Genomic DNA, 27,005 nt, shown 5'->3' on the forward strand with positions numbered 1-27,005 from the left:
TAGTATTTAATATTTGTACTTTATATCTAGTATGATGCATCTAGAATATTAGTTTTTTATTTGAGAAATTCATCTTGTTTCCTTCCCCCAGTAAATGACATTTTAAAGATATGAATTATATAATTATATTAAAAGTTAAAGATTATAATGGAAGTAGTCACAAACTGAGTTCAGGAACAACAGTCCTATGGAAACGTCACAGGATGCCACTCTGGATCTCAGGTTTTCAGGGGCTGCCTGAGAACGGGGAAATGTAAACCGAATGTCAGAACATCACATGTCATCAGGCTGATTTCTCTGTTTTGCAGTGAGGACAGAGTGATTGAGCATTATTTGAAAATCAAAGGTCTGACTCGGGGTCAAGCTGTTGTCCAGTAAGTATTGTTCCTCTTCTTGCCTAGACATAGTTTTATAGAAAATATCTTGGTGATTCCATACGTGGGTGTTACCAGTTCCGATGCTTCACAGTGTGGGGCAGGTAACAGAGAGGAAAGCATTGGCCACCTAGGGAATGGTGACAATGGTGGTGACAAGAGTTATTATCCTGGGCACAGGTAAGGTGGCTTAGCTTTAGAATTCAGGCACAATGGTACCAAATGTTCCAACACTTTGAAAGAGAAGATGGAAATTCAGTTTGTGACTCTACTTTGGATGGAACTTGGGATGCACTTGCTCTGTTGGAATTCTTTTTCTTCTTACTACCAAAAGTAAACCATAGTAGATAGATAGATAGATAGATAGATAGATAGATAGATAGATAGATAGATAGATAGATGATAGATAAGATAGATAGATGATTGATAGATAGATGATAGATAAGATAGATAGATAGATAGATAGATAGATAGATAGATAGATGATAGATGGATAGATAGATGTCAGTCTCCTGTAGACAGGCTGACCCTGAACTCAATAGCTAAGGATAGTTTTGAATCCTGGCTCCTCTTGCCTCCAGATTGCTAGGACTCTAAGTGCCACCACACCCAGCTTCTGCCATACTCTTTGACAGTATAGAATTACCACTGATTTATTAAGAACTCTTCCCTGGATAAAATAAACGTCTATGATTATGAAAAGCAGTCTGCTTTAGTTCTAATTGCTCCAGCAACTGGAGAGAAACTCTTAGGGCCATAGCTTTAAGAGAAAGAATAAGAACTGCTGAGGGTGGCACAGGTCATGTGAGAAGTGAAATGACCCGGGTGGCCTGTCCCTTAGAGAGGACACAGTCTTCTTCATGCTCTCACTTCTTCACTGGAATCGCTATCCACAGCACATCTGTGCACACCTGTGATGCCCCAGGCAGAAGGCAAAGGCAGAAGGCAGCTCCAAGATTGAACCCTTGATGTTTCAATCCCTTTGTACCTGTTTCCTGAGCTGGGTGCAGGGGGTGGAGGGTGTCCCAGGGAAGGAGCAAGTATAGAAAGATAATATCTCTGATGGATTTTAGTTAAGTTGGTGTCTACATTAAGAGGCGTACTTACTTTTTACCTCTCTTGATAGCTGTTGTGTGGTTACGAACATAGTCTGTTTGACTTGGTTAACACTTACCTGTGGAGTTCGAATCCCTGCTCTGAGTTTGTCCACTGCTTGATCTTGGCACACTCACCTAACCCCTGTACCCTTTATATTCATTTACATGTAAGGCAGTTACTTAAGAAATAGCAAGTTAGTGATTACAATGTCCAAGGAAATTGATCTTCACGATGTCATTTTTTTAAAAAAAAAAAATCTCTTCAAATTTGAATGACTGTGATCAAAATATATTGTATTAAAGTCTCAAATACTAAATAAAAATGTTATTTTTTAAAAAGTACCCTCAAATTAAATGAGGACTTCAGTTCCTTAGGGATGGAGAATTTTTATAGAGTTCATCCCACTCCTTAAAAGTCCTCGGTACCTTCTTGAACATAAATAAAAGTGGTAACAGGATTGCCGTGATTTTTATTTGTGTGCCTAATGTTGTCTGTCTAAGAGAGTAGCTCGTGCATTCCAGGCTACGGTTGAAGTCACGGTGTAGCTCAGGATGACCTTGAAGTTATGAACTTCCTGTCTTCACTTCCCAGTACTACTGACGTACAATACCTTACCGAGTTTTTTGTTATTGTTGTTTTTTGGGGGGGTTTTCAAGACAGAGTGTTGGAGTAGGCTGCCTGCATTGCTTGGCCCATTAGCTCTAACTTCTTATTGGCTAACTTTTATATCTTAATCATCTTAATTTAACACATTTCTATAAATCTGTATATCACCACATGGCAGTGGCTTACTGGGTAAAGTTCCTAGTGTCTGTCTCTGGCAGTGGCTCCTATGGCTTCTCTTTTATTCTGCCTCCTTTCTCCCAGCATTCCATTTGGTTTTCCCCACCTAGCTCTGTTCCCCTATAGCTCTGCTATAGGCCCAAAGCAGTTTCTTTATTAACCAATGATAATCACAGCATACAGAGGGGAATCCCACATCAACAGAGTTTCTCTGTAGCTTTGGAGCCAGTCCTGGAACTAGCTCTTGTAGACCAGGCTGGCCTTGAACTCACATAGATCCACCTGCCTCTGTCTCCTGAAAGGCATTTGCCACCACCGCCCAGCTTTGAGGGGACTTTTTAATGACATTGTAAAGATCAGTTTTCTGGACATTTTAATTGCTAACTCAATAATCCATCGTGAGGATGACACTAAGATGAATATTTATTCTCACCCTCTTTCCCCTCTCCCCCAGCCCCGGTTTCTGAGGGTTTGGGGTACTTTGAGTCAGGGTCTCATGGCTGGTCTAGAACCTCCTGTGTGCTGAGGCTACAGTCTTGGGCCACCATACCTGGTTTAAAAGTTGATTCTTACTGTTTGTGTATTAAGTATTTGCCTTAAAAAAGAATTGCTATGTGGGGCTAGAGTAATGGCTCAACAGTTAAAAGAACTGGCTGCTCTTCCAGGGGTCCCGAATTCAGTTCCCGGCATCCACATGGTGGCTTACAACCCTCTACAACTATAGTCCTGTGAGTCCTGATGGCCTCTTCTTGTGTGCAGATGTGCAGGAAACAAAAACGGTGTTTGCATGATATGCACACATAGGCCAGGTGTGGTGTCACATGACTTTATCACAGCACCCCAAGTTCTGGGCCAGCCTGATCTACAGAACAAAGTTCAGGACAGCCAAGACTACACAAAGAGACCCTGTCTTGGGAAACCAAAAATAGAAAAAATGCATAATTAAATAAGTCTTTTTTAAATTTTACAGTTCGGGTTTCTAATGTAATCTATTTGTAAGCCGCAGAAGCCTTCGCTGTGTTTGCTTTGTTAGAAAGCCCCTGACATTTAGATAAGGTACAAACCATATTATGCCCTACAATGGTTTATTATTCTATTTCTACTTGAGTCAACGAGCTTAGTCATGGCTAAAGGAGGGAAGTAGAAGCAAACTGTGTTCCCTGAAATCAATTTCCCCCGAAGTCCCCTTGGTTGTTTTAATTAGCTGATGACGTGTGTCCACTTTCTTTAGGTATATGAAAATAGTAGAAGCCCTACCAACCTATGGAGTCCATTATTATGCAGTGAAGGTAAGTGCTTCTCATATTCCAGAATTTCCCACAATGCTCACCAGGCTGTGCAAGTCACCGGCTGTCTAAAACAGCATCTAGTGTGTACGTGAATTGTGTCTAGGATTTGAAGTATTTTTAATTGTTTTGTTTTTCAAGACAGTGTTTCTCTGTGTAGCCTTGGCTATACTGGAACTCACTCTGTAGACCAGGCTGATCTGGAACTCACATAAATCCACCTGCCTCTGCCTTCTAAGTGCTGAGATTAAAAGCATGCACCACCACCACCTGGCTCTAATTATCTTTTAAAAGATTTATTTGTTTTATTTGTATGTGTTTAAGTGTTAACCTCCATGTATGCCTGTGCCCTACATGTATGCAGTGCCCACAGAGGCCAGAAGAGAACATTAGATTCCCTGGAACCTTAGAAACAGATAGTTGTAGGCCATGTGGGTGCCCAGAACTGAACCCTGGTCCTTTGGAAGACCAGCCAGTACTCCTAACTACTGAGCATTCTCTCATTCAGCCCCCAAATTTTAACATTTTAAGTAGAATCATTTCTATAAATGTTTTAAGTTTATTCATATTTTTAGCAAATTATAAAGCACATTATCTTTGCAAACTACTGCACTCAAGTGCTTTCCCAGATGTATTAGTTCAGTCTCTCTCTCTCTCTCTCTCTCTCTCTCTCTCTCTCTCTCTCTCTCTCCCTCTCCCCCCCCCCGCCTCTTTCCTCCTTCTGTCTCCCTGCCTCTCACTTTTTTGTGTACTAGGTATTGAACCTGGGACCCCTGGCATGATAAATTCCTACTGCATCCTTTCCCCCTCCCTCCTCCTCCCCCACCCCCTCCCCTTTCTCTCTCTCTCCCCTCCCTGCCTCCCTGCCTCTCTCACTCTCCTTGTGTGCTGGGTATTGAGCCTGGGACCAGTGGCATGATAAATTCCTCCTGTAGCACCAAGCTTCACCTGCAGTTCTAGGTCATTCTCACATCTACCCGTAGTGATTTTTGCTTTCCGGTTATTTGCCTCTCGAATGCTCCCAGCTCTTTATGTCCTCTGTGTGTCATGCCAGTCTTCAGTGTTTATGCAAACCTCTATGGGAAATGCTGAAAATTTTGCAAAATTTGCTGTATCACACCCTCATCAGTGTGCTTTGTCTTCTTGTGCTGATAAGCAGGAAGAAGCTGGCTAAGAAATACTTTGATGATAAAAGATGAAGCAGAGATGAGGGGGGCGTTTTGTTTGAGAGAAGCATAATTTTATAACTGATTAGCTCTTCCATGACTTTTGATGTCATGACAGTGTTGACATCTTTACCAGTGCATATGGAGGGAAATCAGATAATACACACTTTCATATTGAGGACACCTGTGCTAAAACTGTATATTAATTTAATCCTAGCTCTCACTGCTTCTGCTTTGCATATACGCACATGTCTAAGCCCATATTTTTCTTTCTTTCTGTCAATATCTTTTTATTGGAAAAGCCCAATAAACAGGTTTAGAGACACAGTGCATTTATAATAGGATATCATCTATATCCACTCCTCACATGTATCTCAGACTGATTATTCATGCTGGGAGTTGTCCAATTCCCCAAAAGGTGTTCTTGCTTCTCCCTCTTCATTGTTAATTGTGCTTTGAGCACTGGGCCTTGGAACCTCTGTCTTTCCCCGGGTAATCCCTGGGAAACTTCCCAGCCTTTATAACTGGCTGTTAACTAAGAGAACAAGGAGTCCTTTTGAAATCATAAATAACTTTGTGTGGATTAGTTCTTGGTTGAATTACATTTTTTTATTCTCTCCAACAATTTAATCAAAGCACTAAATGCTTCATTATTTTGGATGCTAACAGTATTGGCTTTTGTGTGTATGTATTGTTTGAAGAGATTATTTCAATAAGTTAAGGTTCTCAGCAAGGCTCTATTTATGAAGGCACATTTATTTTGGCTTGTTGGCACTTGTTAAAGGAAAGAAATTGACAGTGTTTCCCCTCTAGAAGACTTACTAGATCTTGGGTCTCATGTTTTTTGTTTTTGTTTTGTTTTCTACTTTTTAGGATAAGCAGGGACTTCCATGGTGGCTTGGGATCAGCTACAAAGGAATCGGCCAGTATGATTTACAAGACAAGGTGAAGCCTCGGAAAGTAAGTGTGAGCCACTGCAGACACTGAGAGGAACCTTGAATGTTCTAGAACCTACACTATCACTTTCAGGGGCGCCTTGAGCAATCTCAGGTAGTAAATATCGCTAAGTGAAATTTAACATGTACCCATGTTAAATGGAAATTTTAAAAATAACTCACGTATGCACCACCAACACAGTTCCATAATGAGATAGCCATCTTTTCATTTGCTTGTTGAGACAGTTTCTCATGTAGCATTAATTGATCCTCTGCCTCTACTCCCCGAGTGATAGGATTGCATGCTGTCTGTTCCGAGGCAATAATCTAAACTACACACAAAGGTTTGTCTACAAAGCTAACCACAACATGGTTCACAGCCCATACACTTGAGTTTAAATCCCAAGTTTCATGGTGATTACTTCTCAATCAAATGGTTGAAAGCGATCCTTCCCCAATTCCAGTGGTTTCTGCCGATCTTCATTTTCACTGTCTTCGATAGCAACATAGTCGGAAGCACCAGAATCTATCAGGCTTTGGTTTTCCAAAGCTGAGTGAGTCACTGTTTATCATTATCTGCCTGGAATCCTAGTATTCAAAGGCAGAGATAAGAGAATCAGAAACTGTGAAGGTCATGCTCTTCTATGTTGTGAGTTGGAAGCCAGCTTGGGCTACATGAAACTCTGTCTCCAAAATAAATAAATAAATAAAAATAGGGGGAAAGAAACCTTGATTATGAAGTTACTACTGTCACCTCAAGTATAAGTGCACAACATGCATAATGTCACCATTGATGAAGCCGTATAGATCACCATGCCATCGCTATTGGTCTCCTTGAAAGATAAAGACCACTCACACTGCTCGCTCTGGGAGAGGTTGCTACCCACCCCCCCCATGCTCACACTGCTCTGGGTGAGATTGCTGCCCTCCCTATTCTCTGCCGCCATCCCTGCAGGCTGTAGGAGGGAAACAGTGAGTGATCTCCCAATAACAAGTCATGGTCAGCCTACCTGCCTTATCTCAACCCAGCATCACAGTCTAAAATAACTCCTACATGGCCACCTGTCTGCTGCTGTCTTCTTCCTAGAGCAACCCTGGAGACAGATCATGCACTGTGTCTCCTGAGACTCCTCTCATCGATCATGCTTACAGTCTCCCTGGGTTATGAAAATCAAGCACCCTTCTTGACCCGGTTGCATGTCTGGTACATTAACAGAGATAGCGTGATGGGTGGCGCTAGGCCGACCATGGCTTCCCCTTTCCACGCTCATCCAGCTCTACTGGACCAGACTCGCTGGGTGCCAAAGCTGCTTATTAGGGAACTATTAGCAAAAGCAATAAAGCAAGCATTCAACCACCGTGTCCTCCTGTGCTAGTCGAATAACCAGCTTGTAGTTTCTGTCAGCCCTGGGAGTCACAGCCAATGGGATAAGGAATACTGTGTTTTATTTTCTTTTCTGTAATGCTGGGGATCAAATCTGGGGCCTTGCAAAAGCTAGGCAATCACTACACCACCACCACCACCACCACCACCACCACCACCACCACCACCACCACCACCACCACCCTGGCCCTCTTGCTACTGTTGAAAACTACCTAGCATTCCATTGTGTGGATATACATAATCTTTTTAACAGATTCTCTCTTGTGATCCTCCTGGCCACCCTCCACCCAATTCTGGGATTACAGGTGTGAGCCACCACACCTAACTAACTACCGATTCTCTTTTGATGGACTTTATAGTTTCCGTTGTGGGCGGGCAGAGAGGTCAGGGTACAGAGCATAATGATGAGTCCCAGCCAAGTCACTGCCTGTCGTGTTTTCTTAAGGCAGAGCTCACCTGTATTACTGCTTTTGCTCCTTAGACTGTCCTGAATTTTACCTTCTTAATAAAGGACACGCAGGACTCTTGCTGGGTTTTTACTAAACTTGTGTACATGATAGAACTTAAGCCAACTCACAGGTCAACTTATAATCAACTAGCATAACTTGGTAAGTTTGACATCCTCACAACATGGAAGTATTTTTAAAATAAAAATAATAATAAAAAAAAAAAAAACAAGCAACCTCAGCACTCATCCCTCGCAGGCCCTCCCGCTCTCGGAGTTCTTTCTCCCTTTCCATAAGAAATCCATGTATGCACATGTATAAAGAAAGAGACACAAGCAACCAGATTTCCTCCCCGAGTCATGGTGAGTCAGAGCTACACAGCCAATGCGAGCTCTCGCTCCTCTGCAGGGCTCGTGACTCACTGGGCCTTTCTTTACATTCACAGCTTCATAAAAATCGGTACACACTGTTTCACACGGATCCCCATCAGGCCTGCTTGTTCATCCCCACGTCTAGACGAGGCTCGGCAGCCACCTCCTCTTTTCCATGTGCAGTTTCCCTCTCTCGCTTTCAGGCTCCGTGGCTCACATCTGACAGCTCCTCTTGTGCAGTAGCTTCCTTGCCCTTGCTTCTCCATCACTTCTGGTGTCCACGCGGCACCCGTGGTTTGTTCCCTGCTATCTTTTGTTAATCTGGTGGTGGATCTTACTTCTGCAGACTTATCGCTCTCTGGAACCTACTCATTCGTGCTGGGGGCAGCAGCGTGCTCTGCCAGGCCCTATCCTGGCCAGCTTGCCCATGTTAAAAGAATGCATGATTTAAAGGGTTGTGAGCACTGGCACAGCATCTGGGTGTGCAGCAAGTTCTCCAATGGCCAGGAAAGTATTGGAGTCGTGCTGACAAATGAATGGAGCCCAGGCTGCTGGACCAGCCTCACGGTGCTGGGCCTCCGGAGCCATGTGCCTACCTTGTTGGTGTAAAAGCAAACCAGGAGGGAGATGTACCAAGAATCAGAGACTGACGCCATAAGGCTCGTCTTAAAAGGGGTTGTTTAAGGTCTGCTGGCAAAGACCTGCCTGTCTGTCTGGATAATGTCTGTTAATTGTTGTCTCTAAATGTTGGGGACTGTGTTTCTTTACTGCCAGTCTACAGACTGAGGGGTCACAAGTGGCTTCCATCAGTGAAGCACCATGATGTAGACCAAGAGTTGGAGAGGCATTCCAGACCCTGGCCCTGATGTCTATTTGCTGTGTGATCTTGGTTCAACGTATGAATTTGTGTATGTGTGTTTGTGTGTGTGTGTGTGTGTGTGTGTGTGTGTGTGTCTGTGTGTCTGTGTTTTGCCATGCTGGGAATGCAAGCTAGGGCCTCAGGCAAGCTAAGCAAGCATTCTACCACTAAACTATATGTCCAAGCCTTACTTGCTGTGTGATCTTGGGCACAGCTTTCATCTCTTTAGAAGTATCTTCCTTATCTGCATAGCCAAAATCCCACTAGCTGCATGGGACAGGTGTGAGAACTAAATGAGATTATATTCTGCCCCATGCCTGATAAACAGATATCACTAGGTAACTGCTCATCACACCTTGGGAATGAGGGAGACAGACAATTAAAGAGAATAATTGGGAAATATTTTTGGGTTAGTGACAGAGAAGGACCCAACACTGCTGCAAAGCAGCCCTGGTATAGTAAGAGTGGCTATATTTAGTTACTTATAAACCCTTTTCTCCCTGGTTCCTTACCCATAATGCATGGAGATGTGCCATATGAAAAAAGAAAAATAATGAATTAATGACTTTACCACAGAGTCTCCTGTATCCCAGACTGGCCTTGAACTTGCCATGTAGTCAAGAAATCTTGAATTTTTGATCCTCCTGCCTCTGAATTCCCAGTGCTGAGTTCACAAATGTGCACCATCATACTGGCTTCTGTGGTGCTGGGGTTCAAACCCAGGGCTTCATGAATACTAGGCAAGCACCCTACCAACTTAGCGACACCCCTAGCCTCTCTTTCTAGGTTTTTAGTGCCAGTTTAGCATTTTGAGGGACAAAAATGTCCCTAGAACTAGACAGTGGGTGAGTAAGGCGATCGTGTGTATGTCATGACTGAACTTTGACCCTACCTGGGAAAGCAGGGCCTGAAGGGGAGCAGCGATGGGAGACTGATAATGGCACCCCAGTCAAGCATCATCTAGACCATCCTGATGAAGTTCCTTTCGAGATTAGCATCTTTTTTTACAGTGTAGCGTGATAAAAGAGCCTTGTGGTGAATACCATCACTGACCTTTGGTTAACTGATATTTTGTTAACTGTTGGAATTTCTTTGTGCCTGGAGGCAGACGTGTTGAGTAATAAGCACAAAAGCCTTCTGTTCACTTGTCGCAGCAGTCCCTGGCTCGTTCCTTTACTTCCAGGCAGCACCTTGCTTCTTTCTCTGATCACAGGCATCTTGACCACCCCAACACTTCCTTGCTCTTCCCTCCACCAGCGTGTCATCATGGACCACACGTGGTCCTTCTGTCCCACAGCAGGTTAATGCTAGCAGAACGGGAGAGCGGGAGCTGTCCACTCCCACTTTCTACATCAATACAACACACTATCTGCTGTGGACGAGAAACACTGGATTACAAAATGTGGTCAGGAGACCAGTCCATCCTGTTTGGAAAGTGTGTAATTAAGCTTCAGCCCCACCAATAATCAATCTGATTGTTAGAACCTGCAGAGCCAGTGGGAGGAGACGGCCAATCCTATAACAGGGGTTTGGAATAAGAACCAGTTTTGCATTCCCCGCTGACCAGCTGACTGACTTGGAACTGCCACTTAACCTCTCTGCGCCCCCATTTTCTCACCTATCAAGTTCAAAGAATTCTGTCTACACTCTTATCCCACAGTGTTGTGGGCACCCAGTGGGCGTTCACTCTGAGCAGTTCCCTCCACACCATACTTTGCCGTACAATGTGACATCTCTCTTCACCTCTATGCCTAAGCGCAGTTAGGGTCTGTAGTTCTATGAGGAGAACCTTCCAAGATTCCGCTGAGTTTTGTTGAAGGTGAAAGGCATTCTGGAGCAAGCTCTCTGTCCTGCAGGAAGTCCGCATCTCATTGCAAGGGAGGCTGGGAGGTATTGTCTTGATGCCCGCAGGCCATGGCTAAAGCTCTAATTCAAGTTGTTTTGTGACCAAAAAGAAATATCAAAATATCCTCTGGAGGAGGCGAGCGGTGGCTGCTGAAAATATTCTAGAGAGATGGTGGTGAGAAACAAGTACACAAAGAAATCAGATAATTATAAACTTTGGATTGCCTCTGATAGGAACTGATAAGATGGAGAGACAATCATGGCATGGGGAGAGACATTTGGTGTGCTCAGGGAAGGCCTGCCTGAGGGAAATGACATTTAAGCTGAGACCAGGATGGTGAGATGCGTGCAGAGTACCTGGTGGCTGCTGGGAAGGAGGGAGGGTAACCATTTAACCCTCCCTCTAACGACTAGCCGTACCTTCCAGAATAAGAATTCTGTGTAGGAATGGCAAGTGATCCCTGCAGAAGAGGAAGTGGCTCTACATACGAGAACCATCACAAAACACATGGCCACCCTGTTACTTGTTACACCTGGGCCCTAACCAGTGGTAGAACTGTTCACACACAAAGACAAATGACACAGAGAGTTAGTGTTGGAGTTCAGTTGGAAGGAAGATTGCCCATCATGCTTGAGAGCCTAAGTTTGATCCCCAGCCCCTCATAAGCCAGGTATGGTGGGACACATCTCAGATCTGAGCACTCATGGTGTAGAGGTATGAAGGTCAGAAATTCAAAGTCATCCTCAACTTCAGAGTAAGTTTGAAGTCAGACTGAGAAGCAATGAGTCCCTGTCAGAGAGTCGGGTGGGGGGAGAGGAAGAAGCAGAGAGAGAGAGAGAGAGAGAGAGAGAGAGAGAGAGAGAGAGAGAGAGAGAGAGAGAGAGATCGATCCTTGGTCATCTGTGGCACCATCGTGCCAGGTCTGGTTGTCGGGCACACATGTGCATGTGTGCCCCCATGGAAGCTCTAACAAGGAGGAAGTCAGTACCTCAGCCCTGGGAGGTTAAAGACTTGGCCACAGGGGAAACTTGGTGAGGTGATACCATTTTAGACATTTGGTTTTCATATGACACATTTTTTTAATACTGAGAACTTTTTCATCTAAGCGTAGTGTTTACTTGATTGCATGTAAGGTATGACATTTTATGTATATATAGCTATGATATCACACCTAAAGAAAATAATATTCAGATTCTGAGCATTTTCTGTTGGGATCTCCCCTAGTTCCCACCCCACCTTCCCATCCCACCCCTCCCCACTCCACCCCCACCCCGCTTGGTTTTTCAAGACAGGATTTCTCTGTGTAACGGTCCTGGCAGTTCTGGAACTTGCTTTCTAGAACTCACAGAGATACCCTTGCCTCTGCCTCTAGAGTACTGGAATTAGAGGCATGTGCCCCCACTGCCAAGTCTGCTGGGATCTCTTATGAAAGTGTTTTTACCACAGCAGCTGCTCTTAGCAGGACCTTTTTCATCTGATCAATTATCCTAAGTCCCTCTATCAGGTTATGTTTAGATTTTGAAATGTGACTGAATCATAAAAGTATTATCCAACTGAAAAAGACAGAACTCTGAAACTTACTATTTTAGAGAGAAAAAAATCTAAAGCCTCTTATTTTACATAGTCTAGCTCTCAGAGCCTAGATGTTATCCCCCAACTCAGCGTTTTCGACTCCAGCTGGATTACGATTTCCTTTGGGGTGTGGGACTCTCCTGTGCATACTGGGGCAGGACATGGCATCTGTGCTGTGGTCTGGCAGCCTCCCCCACTTCCCATATGATCACCAGCCAGCTCTCCCATGGCCTGTACAGATCTCCCAGCATGGATCTGCCAGCTCTCCCAGATGGCCTGGAGGTGGTGTGGGGGTGGGGAACAGTGCAGTTATCATGAGCTGCAAAGCCATTGGTGAGTGAGGCTGAAGGAGATACCCTCACAGGGGGCATTTGCAATCCTAGCACTTGGGAAGCTGAGGCAGGAGGATCAACATGCATCTAAGACTGGTCTTGTCGGTGAAATCATTTCAAGAAGGGACTTGGTCCTATTCCACAAATGGCTGCCATAGTAGCCACCTCTGTTCTTTTTAATCTGAAGTATAAATATTGCTGTTCTCCCCCTGTTAAAAATACAAATGTCCCCATAGAGTCCTCCCTAACTATAGAAGAAGTGGCGTACTCTGGTGCTATGCTGGACTCTTGAGCCTGACTCTGGTTGTGTGTAGTAAATCCCACATCCATCCCAGTCGACTGGGTGACTTGGCCGGGTGGTCACACCTCTGTGAGCCTTCATTTTCTCCTGGATGGGATCCGGCTTAAGACGCTGCTTCTGCGCCTGGTTGTGGAGAAGACTCAGTGCACCTGGTTTGCAGTACTCCAAACGGCTTCCGTGGCACCTTTATTCACCAGGGGTCACCTGTAGCGTGAAACCGACTAAGCCAATGATTCCTGGTTTGCTTTCCTTCCCATCACAAGGGGATCACCCTATCGGAGTGACTCATTGTTTGATGTACCTTGGCTGCAACTATCCTGAATTTAGTCATTTCCATGTGAATTTGCAGTTAAATGATTAACCTATAGTACAATGAGCCAGAAATCGTCCCAACTCCTAGGACATCTTTTCCTATCCTACCTTATTGTCATACCTAGGTGTGCTTACTTGCAGCTTGTCACAATTTAAAAGAGAACTGGACACTTTCTATCCAAGTTCCCCCTGCCCCAGCCCCCCACCACCAGGGGTGTCTCAAGCAAACCCCTCTACCCTAGGCAGCAGCCTCTCCAGCATTCCTCTGCATGCTGGGGCACATTTCTCCTTCCTGGTTCCTCCAGACAAAAGGGAGCTTGCTGCCTGGTTTGTTTGTGGGGCAAGCTGACACCCCACCCTCTGTCCCTCTACTCATCGGTGACCACCAGGTTCAGGATAGAGGAACAGATTTCCACCCTGCAGGATGCATCAGGAAACCACCCAAGAGATCCACACGGCCAGGCCAGTGTGGTCATAGACATGGAGGCCTGATGACACAGCTATGCCAACAGAACCACTGACTGAGCTGTTTCCTCTATGGGGAGGCAGATGTGGAGCCAGATAGCGATTGCTAGCTCTGTTTCTGCTCTGAAGTGACTGTCATCTATTTAGTAACAATTAGCCAAGTGTAGAGCAAGCCCTTCACAACCTATTAGCTCAACCCCTCCCTGATGTATACTGCAAGCCAGGCTCTGGGTCAAGTACCCTATAAACATAAAGTTGTCTTTGGATAACCTTTGGAGACGGGCATCATTGGGCCACTTAACAGGAGAGGAGACCGAGACTTTGGAAAGTTAAGGACCTCACTGATCAGCACAGCTCTGAGTAGTGGATCCAATTGCAAACCAAGACAGGCTGGTGTGGCTCTTGTGTGTGCGTGCCATGAGGGATGCGACCTGTTCAGTGTTCATCAATAAGTGAAGAGCCTCACCCATAGGAGGTGCTCAAGACATACTGTTGAGCTGGGCTTGGTACTGCAGGCCTTTAATCCCAGCATTTGGGGGACAAAGACAAGCAGATCTCTATGAGTTCAAGGCCAGTCTGGTCTACATAGTGAGTTCCAGGACAGCCAGGGTTATGACTAACGATAAGAGCCATAAAATGCTGTCACTGAGAAGGAATGAGTTGAAATCTCCTGGTATACATTAGACCTATTTCCTAAAAGTCCTTCAGGACCCTGTCCTTTCAAAATACCAATCTGTTTTGTTTTGCTTTTTCTATTTTATTTATTTATTTGTGTGTGAATATTTAGTTAGTTTTGTGTGCATGTATATGTACCATGTGTGTACCTGGTGCCCATGGAGGTCAGAAGAATGCATCGGACCATCTGGAACTGGAGTTACAGGCAGTTGTGAGCTGTCCTCTGGGTGCTGGGAACTGAACTTGAGTCCTCTGGAAGAGCAGCCAGTGCAGAGCCGTCTCTCCAGCCCCATCCAGGAATCTCTGTAGTAGGTGGAGATGTGGCAGAGCTGTTTTCATCTGGTTTTTCAAGTGTGTATAAACGAGTGGAACCTAACTACTGATTCCAACAAAATGCCTTAAATATTTAAGATACTTGTTTCTTTGAGTAACGCATCATAATGTGGCATTTCCCCCCTAAAGCTTTCAGCTTCATTTGTGTCTGATCAGGAAGAGAACTTCGTATGTATACCGTATTTTACACAAGTTCCATTTCAAAACTGTATTTGATGCCACCAGGCTTTTCAGCCTCAGTGTTTAAATTCACTTGTTTGAAGAGTGATAATTAATGACTTTGAGAGATGTCTTCCTATTGTGATTTCTTGATTATATCATCATTGATATTATTTATACTCCCCCTCCTTTCCCGGTTCTATCTGTTTATCTACTTTTTCAGTATCAAAGGAACCCAGGATTGCCGTCTGCTACCTGCTAGTATCTGCTTCCTTCTGTTGACTCCGAAGGGGACGGCTAATCATTGTGAATGAGTCTGTAGTAGAGAGGCATCTGGGAGACCTAATTCATCGTCTTATTTTCCTCCGTCAGCTATTTCCCTTTTGCAGCTAGCAGCATCAGTTCTATAAACAGCAGATTCTCAAGTGCATGGCTTCTGCTAGGTGCACGTTGACAATGAACACTGACTGAAGACAAACGTCCTTTCCATGTTGTGAACCCCATTGAAAGCAAACCTCGTCCCTTTCTTCCTGTCTTCCTCTTTCTTTAAAGTCTAGGATTTTGAATTGGGCATTTTTTTTTCTGTTTTAGTAGAAAACTTACAAGTAGGTCTGTGTATACACATGCATGCATGATGCCTCACCATCTTAACTCAATGACAGACACCACACCATGCCTGACAGACAGCTCTCCAAGCAGCAGTATATCTGAGTGTACAACTGCTTCTGTTTAGCCTCCTTGGAGCCTGAACCTTCCCCTCAAATTCAGAAGTCCCTTGGTGCCCTCTTCCTTTCTCGGAGATAAAGAGTCTTCCTATGTTTCGCAGGCTACTTCTCTGAGGAAGTCAGGTTGCCTTGGATATTTCCCTAACCAGTGCTCCTCTTCCCTTTTCCATTGGTCTGAAGTGTCCGCATGGATCTGGCTGGAGGGAGCCTCTGGCTTATTCTTAACGCTCTGCCCTGGACCAAGAGAAGAGCCCGCGAGCCCTGGTTGAAATCCACAGTTGGTAGTCTGTTAGATTCAGCACGCTTGTACATTCGTAGAGGGCATCCGCCAGGGTATTTCCTTCCCCTCACTTCACTGGCTCCTTCACAGCCTCTCCCTACCCCTTTGAAAGCAGGCAGACAATTGAGAGTGTAGTGGAAGAATAGTTATACGAGTTTCAAGAAAAAAAATCTAGCAGGCAAACTATCTTATATCTAACCACCCACTAGACGGAGTGCAGCCACAGTGAAAAGTGTCTGTAGCAACTGTAAACATTGCTAGGACAGCCCTGCCGGTCACATGAGGTTTCTAGAGAATCCCCCAGGTGACCGAGATCTGGGCTCTGAACAGACTGGCATTTGTTCTGTCAACTTTTTCATAGTTTTGAGAAATGAGTATTGCTTTAAAGTGAGAATAAGTCGTGAGGACTGGTTTCCAAAACTTATGAGAACTCAGGCAAAACCACGCATGTGGCCACTGACTAATTCTGTCAGTTTAACTTTAGCTCAGCTTTTCTCAAGCTGAGGTTTCCTGTCCCACTTACTAAGGGGACATTATTCTACCTGGAGGCCACCACTGTGAGCTCCGTGTGTGTCCTTCCAGGCCACTTTTACACGGTTCCAGGCAACTTCCTAAAGACACCTTTTACACAAACTTTCAAGATTTCCGGGGAGAAAGGAGCTTCTCCCCCTTCTCCCCCCAAATCTTGCCTGGCTCCCATAACTTTTGCAAATCCGGTTGCAATGTAATCATTTCTGATTCTCTGTAAGTCGAAGCCCTCCACTTTTTAAGTAGGGTTTCTCCTTGCTGGGCGCCAGCTTGCTCTCTGCTCTGGGCAGGCTGAATGGAGTCAGCCCTAGCATTTCCCATTTGTGATAAGAGGGGGAGGTGGCAGCTCTCAGAGATCAGGTTTCAAGTGGAGCCCTGGTTTTATGTGTGTGGGAATGGACAGCAAAGGAAAACACAGCCAGGCTGCCTTCTGACTCTTCCTGTTGAACCTGTTCCCGTGCCAGTGAGGAGACTTGGGTAAAAAGGTTTTCCTCAAACAGCCCTGGGTGAAATTCGTGCCTGGATTCAAAGTCGGCTCACCTCCCAGGAAGTATCGTGGGAGTCCAGGCTGCCCCATTTTAGAAGTCTTTTCTGAGAAAGTCTACCAGAGAGAACCTGGCTCCCCTCTCCCTGACGGGAAAGAGTGTGCTGGGGAGGTGTCCCTGGGCAGAGTGGTTGATGTCAGTGGTGTGTCAACCGTGGGAGGCTCGGTCTGTGAAACCGAGTTACACCTAAGTGTCTTATGAAACTCGACTCAGAAGGCGCCGGAGCTGCCATCGGGGTAGGGAGGCAGACAGGATCCCGGGGCTTTCTCTCAACGTTTCTGCCCCATTTGGGGGAACTTCTGGATGGAAAGGAAATGACAATCTCAACTTTACAGACACCTTAGGACATTGGTATGTAGCTTTCCGTGTTTACTAATTCTTTGAAACTGGCGAGTGGGCAGTTGCAGACAGCTGCGTGTCCTTGGTCCATGCTGGTCTGTTGTGCTGTTGGGGGTCCAAGGTCCGGTCTGAACACTGTGCCCTCAGACAACCCTACAGCTCAGCCCATCCTTCCTGTGGGCCCACGTTTGTGAAAAGCTTCCGTTCTCCGGGAAATGTATTCGCTGACTGTGTCCTGCAAAGCAATGTTTCTTAATTAGACAACTAATTGTGTGCTAAGAGACTCTGGGCATCATGTTACTGTGGAGGCAGACCCTAGTGGATGGAGGTTGGGTGAGAGGACCACCCTGTCCAAGATGAGAGCTTGTAAAGCCTGCATCAGTCGGAGACTTAATGAAGGGGTTGAAAAATACAGCCAGGCATGCTCACTCCTGTCAATAGGTTTTAACAAATTATTTGGTTTTTGAATACACGTTTCCAACAAGATTTCTTTCTCCATCCGAATGGCATCCTGAGTCCAGCGTCAGAAAGGCAGCTGGACCCACAACAACGGCAGAGGTTGGGAGCTCTGGCCATACCTTGAGGCCCTTAACTTTAGAAAGCCACAAGAGTCAGCCCTCTCCCCACCCCCAACTCCAGCCCTGGCTGGATTCCTACACTCAGCCTGAGTCACTTAGGGGGACTTAGGGCTAGGTGAGAAGCTTCTGGGCAGACTCACCTCAACCTAGGGATCTCTTTTACTTTCACTTTGCATGCCTTTGAAATGTTATCTTTGATCTTTATTGACTCCCCCACCCCCACCCCCACCCCCAGTAGCTTTCCACTTAAGTTTGAAGTCTCCATCTTTAAGTGGAGGGTCCGTGCTTACGGTAATCAATACAGGTTTCCTGTCACACGGTTAACTCAGGGGAAAAACTGAATGTGTGTTCTGCAGACGCTCGGTTTTATTGTTCAAGGAAGATTTGCCGGTGAGGTGACGTGACGTTTACTAGGTAAACATCGCTGTCAGAAGAAAGAAGAAAATAGTTTCGGGTTATAGCTGATTTGTAGAAAGTTGATAAATCACCAGTTTGTGCCTGGCCTTGTCAGTGTCCCTACGGGGAACCTGCAATCATTTGTCTAAGAGACTTGGTAAAAAAAAAAAAAATAAGAGTAATACAAGTGACATGGTTTTCTTCATTTCTTTTAGCTATTTCAATGGAAGCAGCTGGAAAATCTGTATTTCCGTGAGAAGAAATTTGCTGTGGAGGTGCACGATCCGCGAAGGTAAAGAGATGAGCTTTGTGTGGGACAGTGTGAATGTGTGTGCATAGGTTTTTGTATTTACTTTTTATTTCTCTTGGAAATTGACCCTCTAGTGGAGTCACTGGGGACAAAGAGTAACTGTGTTTAACCTTTAGGGCAACTGTCAGGCATTTCCAAAGCACTGGCTGCTTTACCTCTCTACCAGTGACATATGGGATTCCAGTTTCTGCAAGTTCTCTCTAGCACCTGTGTGTGTGGGTGTATGATTTTTAAATAAAATATTTATTAATTTTTGAGAACTTCATATAAACATATATAATATGTTTTGATCCCAATTTCATGCTTTTTTTTTAAAAAAATTATTATCTATTTTTAGTTTTTGTGCATAGGTGTTTTGCCATGGGTGGCGGGTCCCCAGGAACTGGAATTACAGACAATTGTGAGCTGCCATGTGGGTGCTGGGAATTGAACCAGGGTCCTTTGGAAGAGCAGTCAGTGCTCTTAACCACTGAGCCATCTCTCCAGCCCCTTTCATATGCTTTTTTTTTCCCCCAAACCTCCTGAGTCCAATTTATGCTGCCCATAGATACTCGTGGATGTGGGCCATCCACTGGAGCTGGTCAGTGTTCCAGGATCTGTGCTGTGTGTTTTAAAGCTGCCTTGGTAGTATGAACTAGTTGTGGTTGTTTGAGCTGCCTTTTCCTTCAGGACTAACCATGGCCAGAGCCTCTTTGCAGGGGCTTATTGACTGTTTACCTTCTTAGGAGCATTATCTATTCTGGTGCTTTGCTTGTTTTTATTTTGAGTGTTCCTGGGTCCTGAACAAGGAAAACAAGACAGTTGTCAAAAGTCCGCATGAACGGAGGTCAGGATGTAGGTTCTCTGAGCTACCAAGAAGCACGTTCAGGAGTTACTCTTACACCCTAGTCAGCGTTCTGAGGTCAGAGGGATGGGAGGAAACTGTGGTGACAAAAGATGACCTAGGAGATTAACCAGTTCCTACAAAGAACATTAGTGCACCCCCCCCCACACACACACACCCCATGCCCTTTCGCCCTCTGCCCTCTGCCTTCCCCATCCGCTCCCTCCTCCCCTATGGTTGTCTTTCTCTCTCCCTCCCGCCTATTCCTGCTCTGACTCTCCTCCTCGCCTGCCTTTCCTCTTTTTGCCTGGTACACAAGCAGCGGTCCGGACCGTTGTGGGGCTTGCACATCTTCAGTATCATCAAGTTCATTTCCTGTGGCTGCCTAGGTCTGAGGTGCTCCCTCTTCGCCTTGGGCAGGTGCAGTTTCTGCAAGCCTCGTGGCTGTCTTTAGACTCCGCTTTTATCTTTCACCGCTGTGGTTGTCCTGCTTCTCTGCGGTTTCTAACTAGATGCATCTGTACAGCTTCTTAGTAGACTAACTCCTTATCCAGCTCTGAGTGCGTGAGAGTTTAGACAGAGACTGCTTGGGGCCGACTGGTTTTGTTGTAAAAGGACAGCATGAGCACCTCAGCCCCTGTCAGGCTAAGTCTGTGCAGCCGACGGACAGAGAAGGAAGGTGCTGTCTGACAACACTGCCTGCTAACACGCCTTGTGCAGCTGCTCCCGGGGATGGAAAACTCATGGTTTTTCTTCATGTTTTAGGATTTCGGTGTCCAGAAGAACCTTTGGACAGAGTGGCCTGTTTGTACAAACCTGGTATGCAAACTCTGCTCTGATCAAGTCCATCTGGGTAATGGCCATTAGCCAGCACCAGTTCTACCTGGACCGGAAGCAAAGCAAAGTGAGTAACTGGAGGTGCTCCTTTGGGGACAAACTCCAGGCCTTTTCCTCTCTGTTCTGAAAGGAATTTTCCTAGAAAACATGTAAGAAGAAAAATCGTTTAAGCTTTGCTACACTCTGTTTTCCCTTTCCTGTATTTAAAAGATGGGTACCGTATACAAAGCTGATTTGAAAGTTGTGAGATTTGGCATGCGTGCTTGTACAGTGGTGACATTGCTGGTGACAGTTTAAAGTTAGTGACTGACTTCTGCAATCTTACTAAAACCCCCCATGTCCAAAAATAAAGTTTTCTGTTGCTTCTAAGTGCCACTTTAAAGGTCTAAATTGCCCTGTATTGACATTTTTGATTATACAGTAACTTAACCATTGTATTGATTTAAAGTGTGATAGTGCTAATTTCATTGCAATGTTATTTACTTCTCAGGCAAAAATTCCTTCAGCCAGAAGTTTAGACGATATCGCAATGGATTTAACAGAGACTGGAGCACAGAGGGTCTCCAAGCTGGTGACTCTGGAGGCAAAAAGTCAGTTCATCATGGCAAGCAATGGCAGCCTGATATCCTCAGGTATTTCCTTGTTCAAGAAAATATGTCATCTTTTTCTCCTTTTATTCTCTCTCTCTCTCTCCTGCCTCTCTCTCTCTCTCTCTCTCTCTCTCTCTCTCTCTCTCCTAGTCTTTTTTTCCTTTTGTGTTTGTTACAAATCATTTCCAAATGCATCTTGTTGAGGCAATTTTTTTTATCAAAATGTAACAGTATGCAACAGCTTCAAATAACGTTTTAAACTTATTTATTCATTCATTTGTTTATCTTGAGATAAAGTCTCACTGTATAGCAGTATAGCACTGGCTGGCCTCAAACTCACAGAAATCCTCCTTCTTCTACCTCCTGATGTACCACTATCCTGGGTCTTTGACTATTTTTAAAAACTATGAAGTTAGATTGTAAGTAGGCAGGCTGTATAAATAACTTTTGATGCAAAGGTATTGAGTACCCAAGGCTATCCTGTATCCTGCTAGGTTTTGATACTACTAATTCTCCACAGAATATATCATTCTATACAAACATTATTGCAGTGCAAGTGCCTAGTTCATAAACTGTAATCATTGGGCCCAGGCCTTTCCTTTGGAAATTCTGAAGTCTCTCTTTTTTTTTTTTTTGGTTTTTCGAGACAGGGTTTCTCTGTAGCTTTGGAGCCTGTCCTGGAACTAGCTCTTGTAGACCAGGCTGGCCTCGAACTCACAGAGATCCGCCTGCCTCTGCCTCCCGAGTGCTGGGGTTAAAGGCGTGCGCCACCGCCGCCCGGCTGGAGTCTCTTATCACTATGTCTGTGTAACTAAATTAACTTGTCTTATCTAAGTCCCTCTCAGCTTGTGGGTCTGAAGCAGCAGGCGTGGGGGGCCAGGGAGGGTGTTCCTTTGCATTGGACAGTCCGTTGCCTTGCTTGCTTACCTCCTAAAGAAACACTGAGTGGGACCATCTCAGGGATCACCTTCCCTTCACTCTTAGGAAACAATGCAGTTTCTCCTTGTGTGTGCCTGAACCACAAACCATTTAGTGGGGCCCTTCCAAAATGACTGAGTCACCAAGTGCAAAAGTCATTTTCTTACCAGGCTCTTTCTGGTGCCCAGAAACAAATGCTTCCTGGTTTCCTTCCATTATGTTCAGAAACAAGGAGAAAAGAAATAGAACCAGCATTTGGGAACAGCTCTGCCTCCGCAGCCCTTTGTGCTTTGGCGAGGAAGGAAACAGGGCCTGTGTGAACCTCCCTGCCCCTCTCCCTCTCCAGGTTCTCAGGACTCAGAAGGCATGGAGGAGCAAAAACGAGAGAAAATACTCGAACTCAAGAAGAAGGAGAAACTGTTGCAAGAGAAACTCCTGAAGAAAGTTGAGGAGCTGAAGAAGATCTGTCTTCGTGAGGCCGTGAGTGGCCTTGGCTGTTCTGGGCACCTGTGTTGGGTGGCTGTAGCCTGTGTCCATTATGAACTCCTGACCCTGTCCTGTTTTACAGGAGCTGACGGGCAGAATGCCAAAGGAGTATCCACTGAACATCGGCGAGAAGGCCCCCCAGGTCAGGAGGCGAGTGGGGACCGCTTTCAAGCTAGATGACAACTTACTGCCTACTGAGGAGGTAGGAGATGGCCCTGAGCTTTCCTGTGCCCAGACAGGAGAGCCGTCTGTTCAGTGCCCTCCATCCGCACCTTCCGTTCCCAGTCAATGCTGTCGACTTTTCTCCAAACCATGGAGACCGAGTGGATCAAATCGCACTGTTTCTTTCACACACGCTCTGAGCAAAACTGCTTTTATTTCTTACTATTTCACTCCCCGTGTCCCAGAGAGCGTTAAGTGAAAAAAAAAAACCCTGTGTATAAGTTACAAATAGTATTACAGAAACTAAGATTGAATTTTAACTTCAGATCCTTTTCCTTAAAGCCAGGTAGCTGCCACCGAGTGGTTTCATCCACCTAAAGTTTCAGTCCATCCTTAGAGTGCAAACGGTGGCGGACCGCCCCTCTGAAGAGTGCAGGGAGGATTAAATGAGATAACGCGATATACAGCATTCAGTGTAATTAAGTGAAAAGATTTGATGGCCAACACACTGTGTGCTTTCTCAATTGCATATCACATGCAATTATGCCATTATGACCCACCCCGTGGTTCTTGCAGGGATTTAACTATCTCAGCTTCCATTCCTAATGGAGTCGAGTTTTGATATCTGTTGACGGCCTGCCTGCGCCGCTCGGCTCTGACCTCAGCAGCACGGGTGTGCCATTTAATCTTCAGCGCGCTTTTGTAAAGTACTTTCTTCCTTTTACCGATTCAGAAAACTGAAGTATTAAAAGCTTATTTATGAGAAGCATATTCAGTCACGCTACCGGGGACAAGCAGAAAGAGCAGTCAGACCCAAATGACTTGTCGCTGAAGCTCCACGTGTAGAGATGGCATTCTGCACGCATGAGTCACAGGCTAGAATCTCTCTTTGAAGACTGCTCTTAACCCAGCCAAGTGCATAAATGCAAAGTCATTTTCCTCCTTAAAAAGGAAGAGAGGTTGGGCTATGAGAAGGGGAAGTTAGGGTGCGTGAGAGATGTCTTCTTGGAAGGTGACTAAATGCCTGTGTTATTAAAACTTGGATGATTTCATTTCCTAAGGGTGTATTAGTCAAGAGCATACAAGAATCTTTCATTGATATCAAGAAACAATGTGAGAGAGTGACTGTGTGTGTCCATGAAACTAAAGCAGTGTCATTGTCTAAATGCAGGATCCAGCTTTGCAAGAACTGGAGAGCAATTTCCTAATCCAGCAAAAGCTAGTTGAAGCTGCAAAGAAACTTGCCAGTGAGCCAGACCTGTGCAAAACCGTGAAGAAAAAACGGAAGCAGGACTACACAGATGCCGTGAAAAGGCTGCAGGAGATTGAAAATTCCATAAACGAATACCGAATCCGGTGTGGGAAGAAACCCAGCCAGAAGGCTGCAGCTATCCTACCAGGTTAGTACGTGGAAGCTGTGCAGGCCTGTACCCAGCTCTCCTTCTGGGCTGCAACATGCCTTCACTGGTCTGCTTGGTGGAAGGCAGAAGAACAGCATCTAAAACAGCTGTCCCAGGGTAAGAATGGTTGGCTCGTCAGCGTCAAAGGCATGCGAACTCCATGTCCGGCGCCAGGCTCATCCTTGTAGTTCTGTAGGACAGGGCTTGAACTTTCAGGATGAAGACTCACAGAGATGCTGGCCCAGGAGAAAACAGACTTCGCTGTACCTGGACTGGTGTTACTGCCCCAGAGACTTTTCATGATGCAGGTTGTGAAGAATGCTGAGCTTTAGACAGTAGTTCTGGAATGTGTTTGTATGTGGAAGGTGTCTGAATGTGGTAGACCCTGCATTTTCTTAGAGAACAATCTTGCACGTGTGTAGAAAGAAAAGAGGTCTTTGATCATCCCATTTCAGGAGAGTATTTATAAGTAGGCAAGTGGTAAATGACAGCATGGAATGTGGTAAGATGAGAGATGAGATTATAACCACAAGGTAACCCCAACTTTGTATAAACTGGCACGCAGGATGGCTGATTGGGAACTATTTTAAAATACTAATAGCTATAGAGTTTTGAGCATGCTGATTCTCTTCTGTTTCCAATATTCTCGACATCATTTATCTATGACGTTCATGTTCAGGAAAAAAATGGAGACGTCTTTATTACGTTAATTTAAAGTCTAACTGACTTTATGCAATACTAATGTGGTTTTTAGACACAATCATGATTGAAATGTGACAGCATTTCTTTAAACCCAAGCCTTTCCCCACCTGAGACACTGAGGTCATTCCTCCGCTGGATGAGTGCTATATAATACCTGGTGGTACCTTACATTTTCACTGGAGTATGAAATAATTACACATTTTCCGTTTGATAAGCTGTGGTTACTGGGTTTATAATAGACCAGGCTTAAAGCCTATGATTCATAAAGCTGAGATATGACTTCCGGAAAGTAAATATACAGACATTAACACACAAATGTCCATCCACTACAGCTGGAGAATTTAAATGTGCAATCCAGTTGGTGTGATGGTGGTTCCATTTTTTGCCTCCAGACATGATTAACAGTGTGCTTAATGTGCACGGCCATTTGTCACAGCCAATTCGCCCTCAAGCTGTGCTAGACCCAAATGTTCTTTTTGGTGGCTGACATTTGGGCAGCAGATGGTGCCATTGGTTGAGCATATATTGGATAGATTTTTTTTTAAGTGTACCCAACAGCTGACGATACTGGCACCTCGCCTTCAAGTTTCTCTGTGTGTCTAATTAAGAGAGAGGCCACCTGGCTCTGATAGGATTAACATTTGAGTGTGAATGAAGATAGTCTCTCCATAATGGCTTTAAAACGTACATTGAGGTGCTGTATTTGGTTAGAACCTCCCACTGAAACAGTCAACGTAGACTATGGAATGATTTACAAAATCATACCAACATATTTGGTGTCTACTTACCAAATGGGTACCAGAAATACCCAAAGCACTATTGCTGTCGTTTTCAAACAGCCAAGTATGGATAATAAAACTAAAAAGGGTAGTTGCTATGCCTTTTTAAGATTTATTTATATATTTTATGTATATGAGTGCTTTATCTGCACGTACAAATTTATGACAGAAGAGGGCATCCGATCCCACTCTGGATAGCCATGAGCCACCATGTGATGACTGGGAATTGAACTCAGGACCCCTGGAAGAGCAGCCAGTATTCTTGGCCGCTGAGCCATCTCTCCAATCCATGTAGTTGGTATTTATCTAGCATTTGTCGTGTGCCTGGAGCTGGCTAAGGTCTTCGCACCATTAGTTAATCAAATGGCTCATTTCAGCACCATGCAATAGGCCCTACTATTGTCCCCACTGCAGAGCAGAGGCAAATGACCCTTGCTGAGATGAAGCAAAATGCCCAAGTGCCTGCAAATGGTAAATGACCAAAAACAAGATTTAAACTCAAGTCTTACGATTCAGTGCTTCTTAAGTAGGAACAATTTTGCCCTCCAAACCCCCACCCTAGAAATATTTAATGATATTTGCAGGTATTTGGGATTGTCAAGATTGAGGGTAAGAGTGCTGCCTGAGGTCTGTAAATAGACATAGCTTCTGTAATGCACAGGGCAGTTCCCTGGAACAAATACAGAATGTAGTTTCCTTCCAAGGTATTTTCAAGGAAACATGACAAATCAGTGTAAGACACAAACTCTGTGGATATTAATCCTATCCTAAGTGATGCAGTCAGATGCTGAAGATGCAGCTCAGTTGGTATTGCCCAGCAGACATGAATACTGGGTTCAGCCCCAGCACGACATGAAAACAGGCATGGTGATGAATGCTTCTTATCCTAGCACTCGGGACATAGAAGTATCCTAGAAGTTGTTATTATTATTATCTAGAGAGTTCAGGAGGAGCCTGGGCTTCTATATAAGACCATGTCTCCAGAGAGAGAGAGAGAGAGAGAGAGAGAGAGAGAGAAAGAGAGAGAGAGAGAGAGAGAGAGAGAGGCGATGAAGGAAGTAAGGGAAAAAAGAATGTGGGCTGCCCTTCTTTCCTCGGACTCCACATCTGTAGATACAGTCAGCCTCAGGTCAAAGTGTTTGGGGGAAAGCTGTCTTTGAACTAAGACATTATTTGATAAGCACTACAACATAACAACTATTTATACAGCACTCACACCATAGTGGGAATTGTGAGTACCGGAGACAGTATTCACAGTGTCCAAGAGAACTTAGGACACCCTCAGATTTATTGGGGGGAGACCAGAAACCATTCTCCTCTGAATACCAAGGACTAACTAATCCATTATAACATCTGTACTATAGGCCAGATGATTTTATCTCCAGTAGAATGTAAGTGATTTCAACAACAGCTAATTATTCTTAATGCACTGTAATTGCTTACATTTATCTAAATGAAAATAAAATGCACTTCATTGAAAATTGCTTTGCTGAACTCATCCTAATTGTATAAATGCACAATTATACTAAAGATGGCTATTTTTTTTTCACAGAAGACATAATTCCATCAGAAAGTAGTTCTTTGTCCGACACCACCACCTATGATGATCGTAAGTGGCTCCTTTTTTCATTTAAAAATATTAGGTACTCTGAAGTGTAAAGATCCTTTTTAAAATGATTTATTTTTATTTATTCATGTGTATATGTGAGTGAGTGAGTAAGTACGTGTGTGTGTGTGTGTGTGTGTGTGTGTGTGTGTGTGTGTGTGTGTGTGTAGAGCACATGCTTGGGGGTACCCAAGAAGGCGGGATGCCCTGTGAGATTTTCTGACATGGGGGTGCTAGAAAGTGAGCTCAGGTCATCTGAAAGAGCAGGGCCTTGTCTCTTGTACCTAAGATAATTTTTTAATTT

The 27,005-nt window shown here is 44.7% G+C and overlaps 1 protein-coding gene across 5 annotated transcripts in view; it reads left to right on the forward strand.

Moving 5' to 3' along the window:
• The window catches only part of Frmd4b (FERM domain containing 4B), a 232,549-nt gene that overhangs the window by 189,578 nt on the left and 15,966 nt on the right, over window positions 1-27,005 (forward strand). For all 5 annotated transcript variants that reach the window (XM_038318422.1, XM_038318423.1, XM_038318420.1 and 2 more), the window contains 10 exons: window positions 309-374; window positions 3,487-3,544; window positions 5,581-5,667; window positions 18,304-18,380; window positions 19,987-20,125; window positions 20,549-20,690; window positions 21,913-22,046; window positions 22,135-22,254; window positions 23,386-23,614; window positions 26,648-26,704. In XM_038318422.1, the coding sequence (XP_038174350.1) occupies window positions 309-374; window positions 3,487-3,544; window positions 5,581-5,667; window positions 18,304-18,380; window positions 19,987-20,125; window positions 20,549-20,690; window positions 21,913-22,046; window positions 22,135-22,254; window positions 23,386-23,614; window positions 26,648-26,704 (1,109 nt within the window). The remainder of the gene's footprint in view (window positions 1-308; window positions 375-3,486; window positions 3,545-5,580; window positions 5,668-18,303; window positions 18,381-19,986; window positions 20,126-20,548; window positions 20,691-21,912; window positions 22,047-22,134; window positions 22,255-23,385; window positions 23,615-26,647; window positions 26,705-27,005) is intronic.

This window comes from Arvicola amphibius, chromosome 2 (genome assembly GCF_903992535.2).
Source record: "Arvicola amphibius chromosome 2, mArvAmp1.2, whole genome shotgun sequence".
NCBI lineage: Eukaryota > Metazoa > Chordata > Mammalia > Rodentia > Cricetidae > Arvicola > Arvicola amphibius.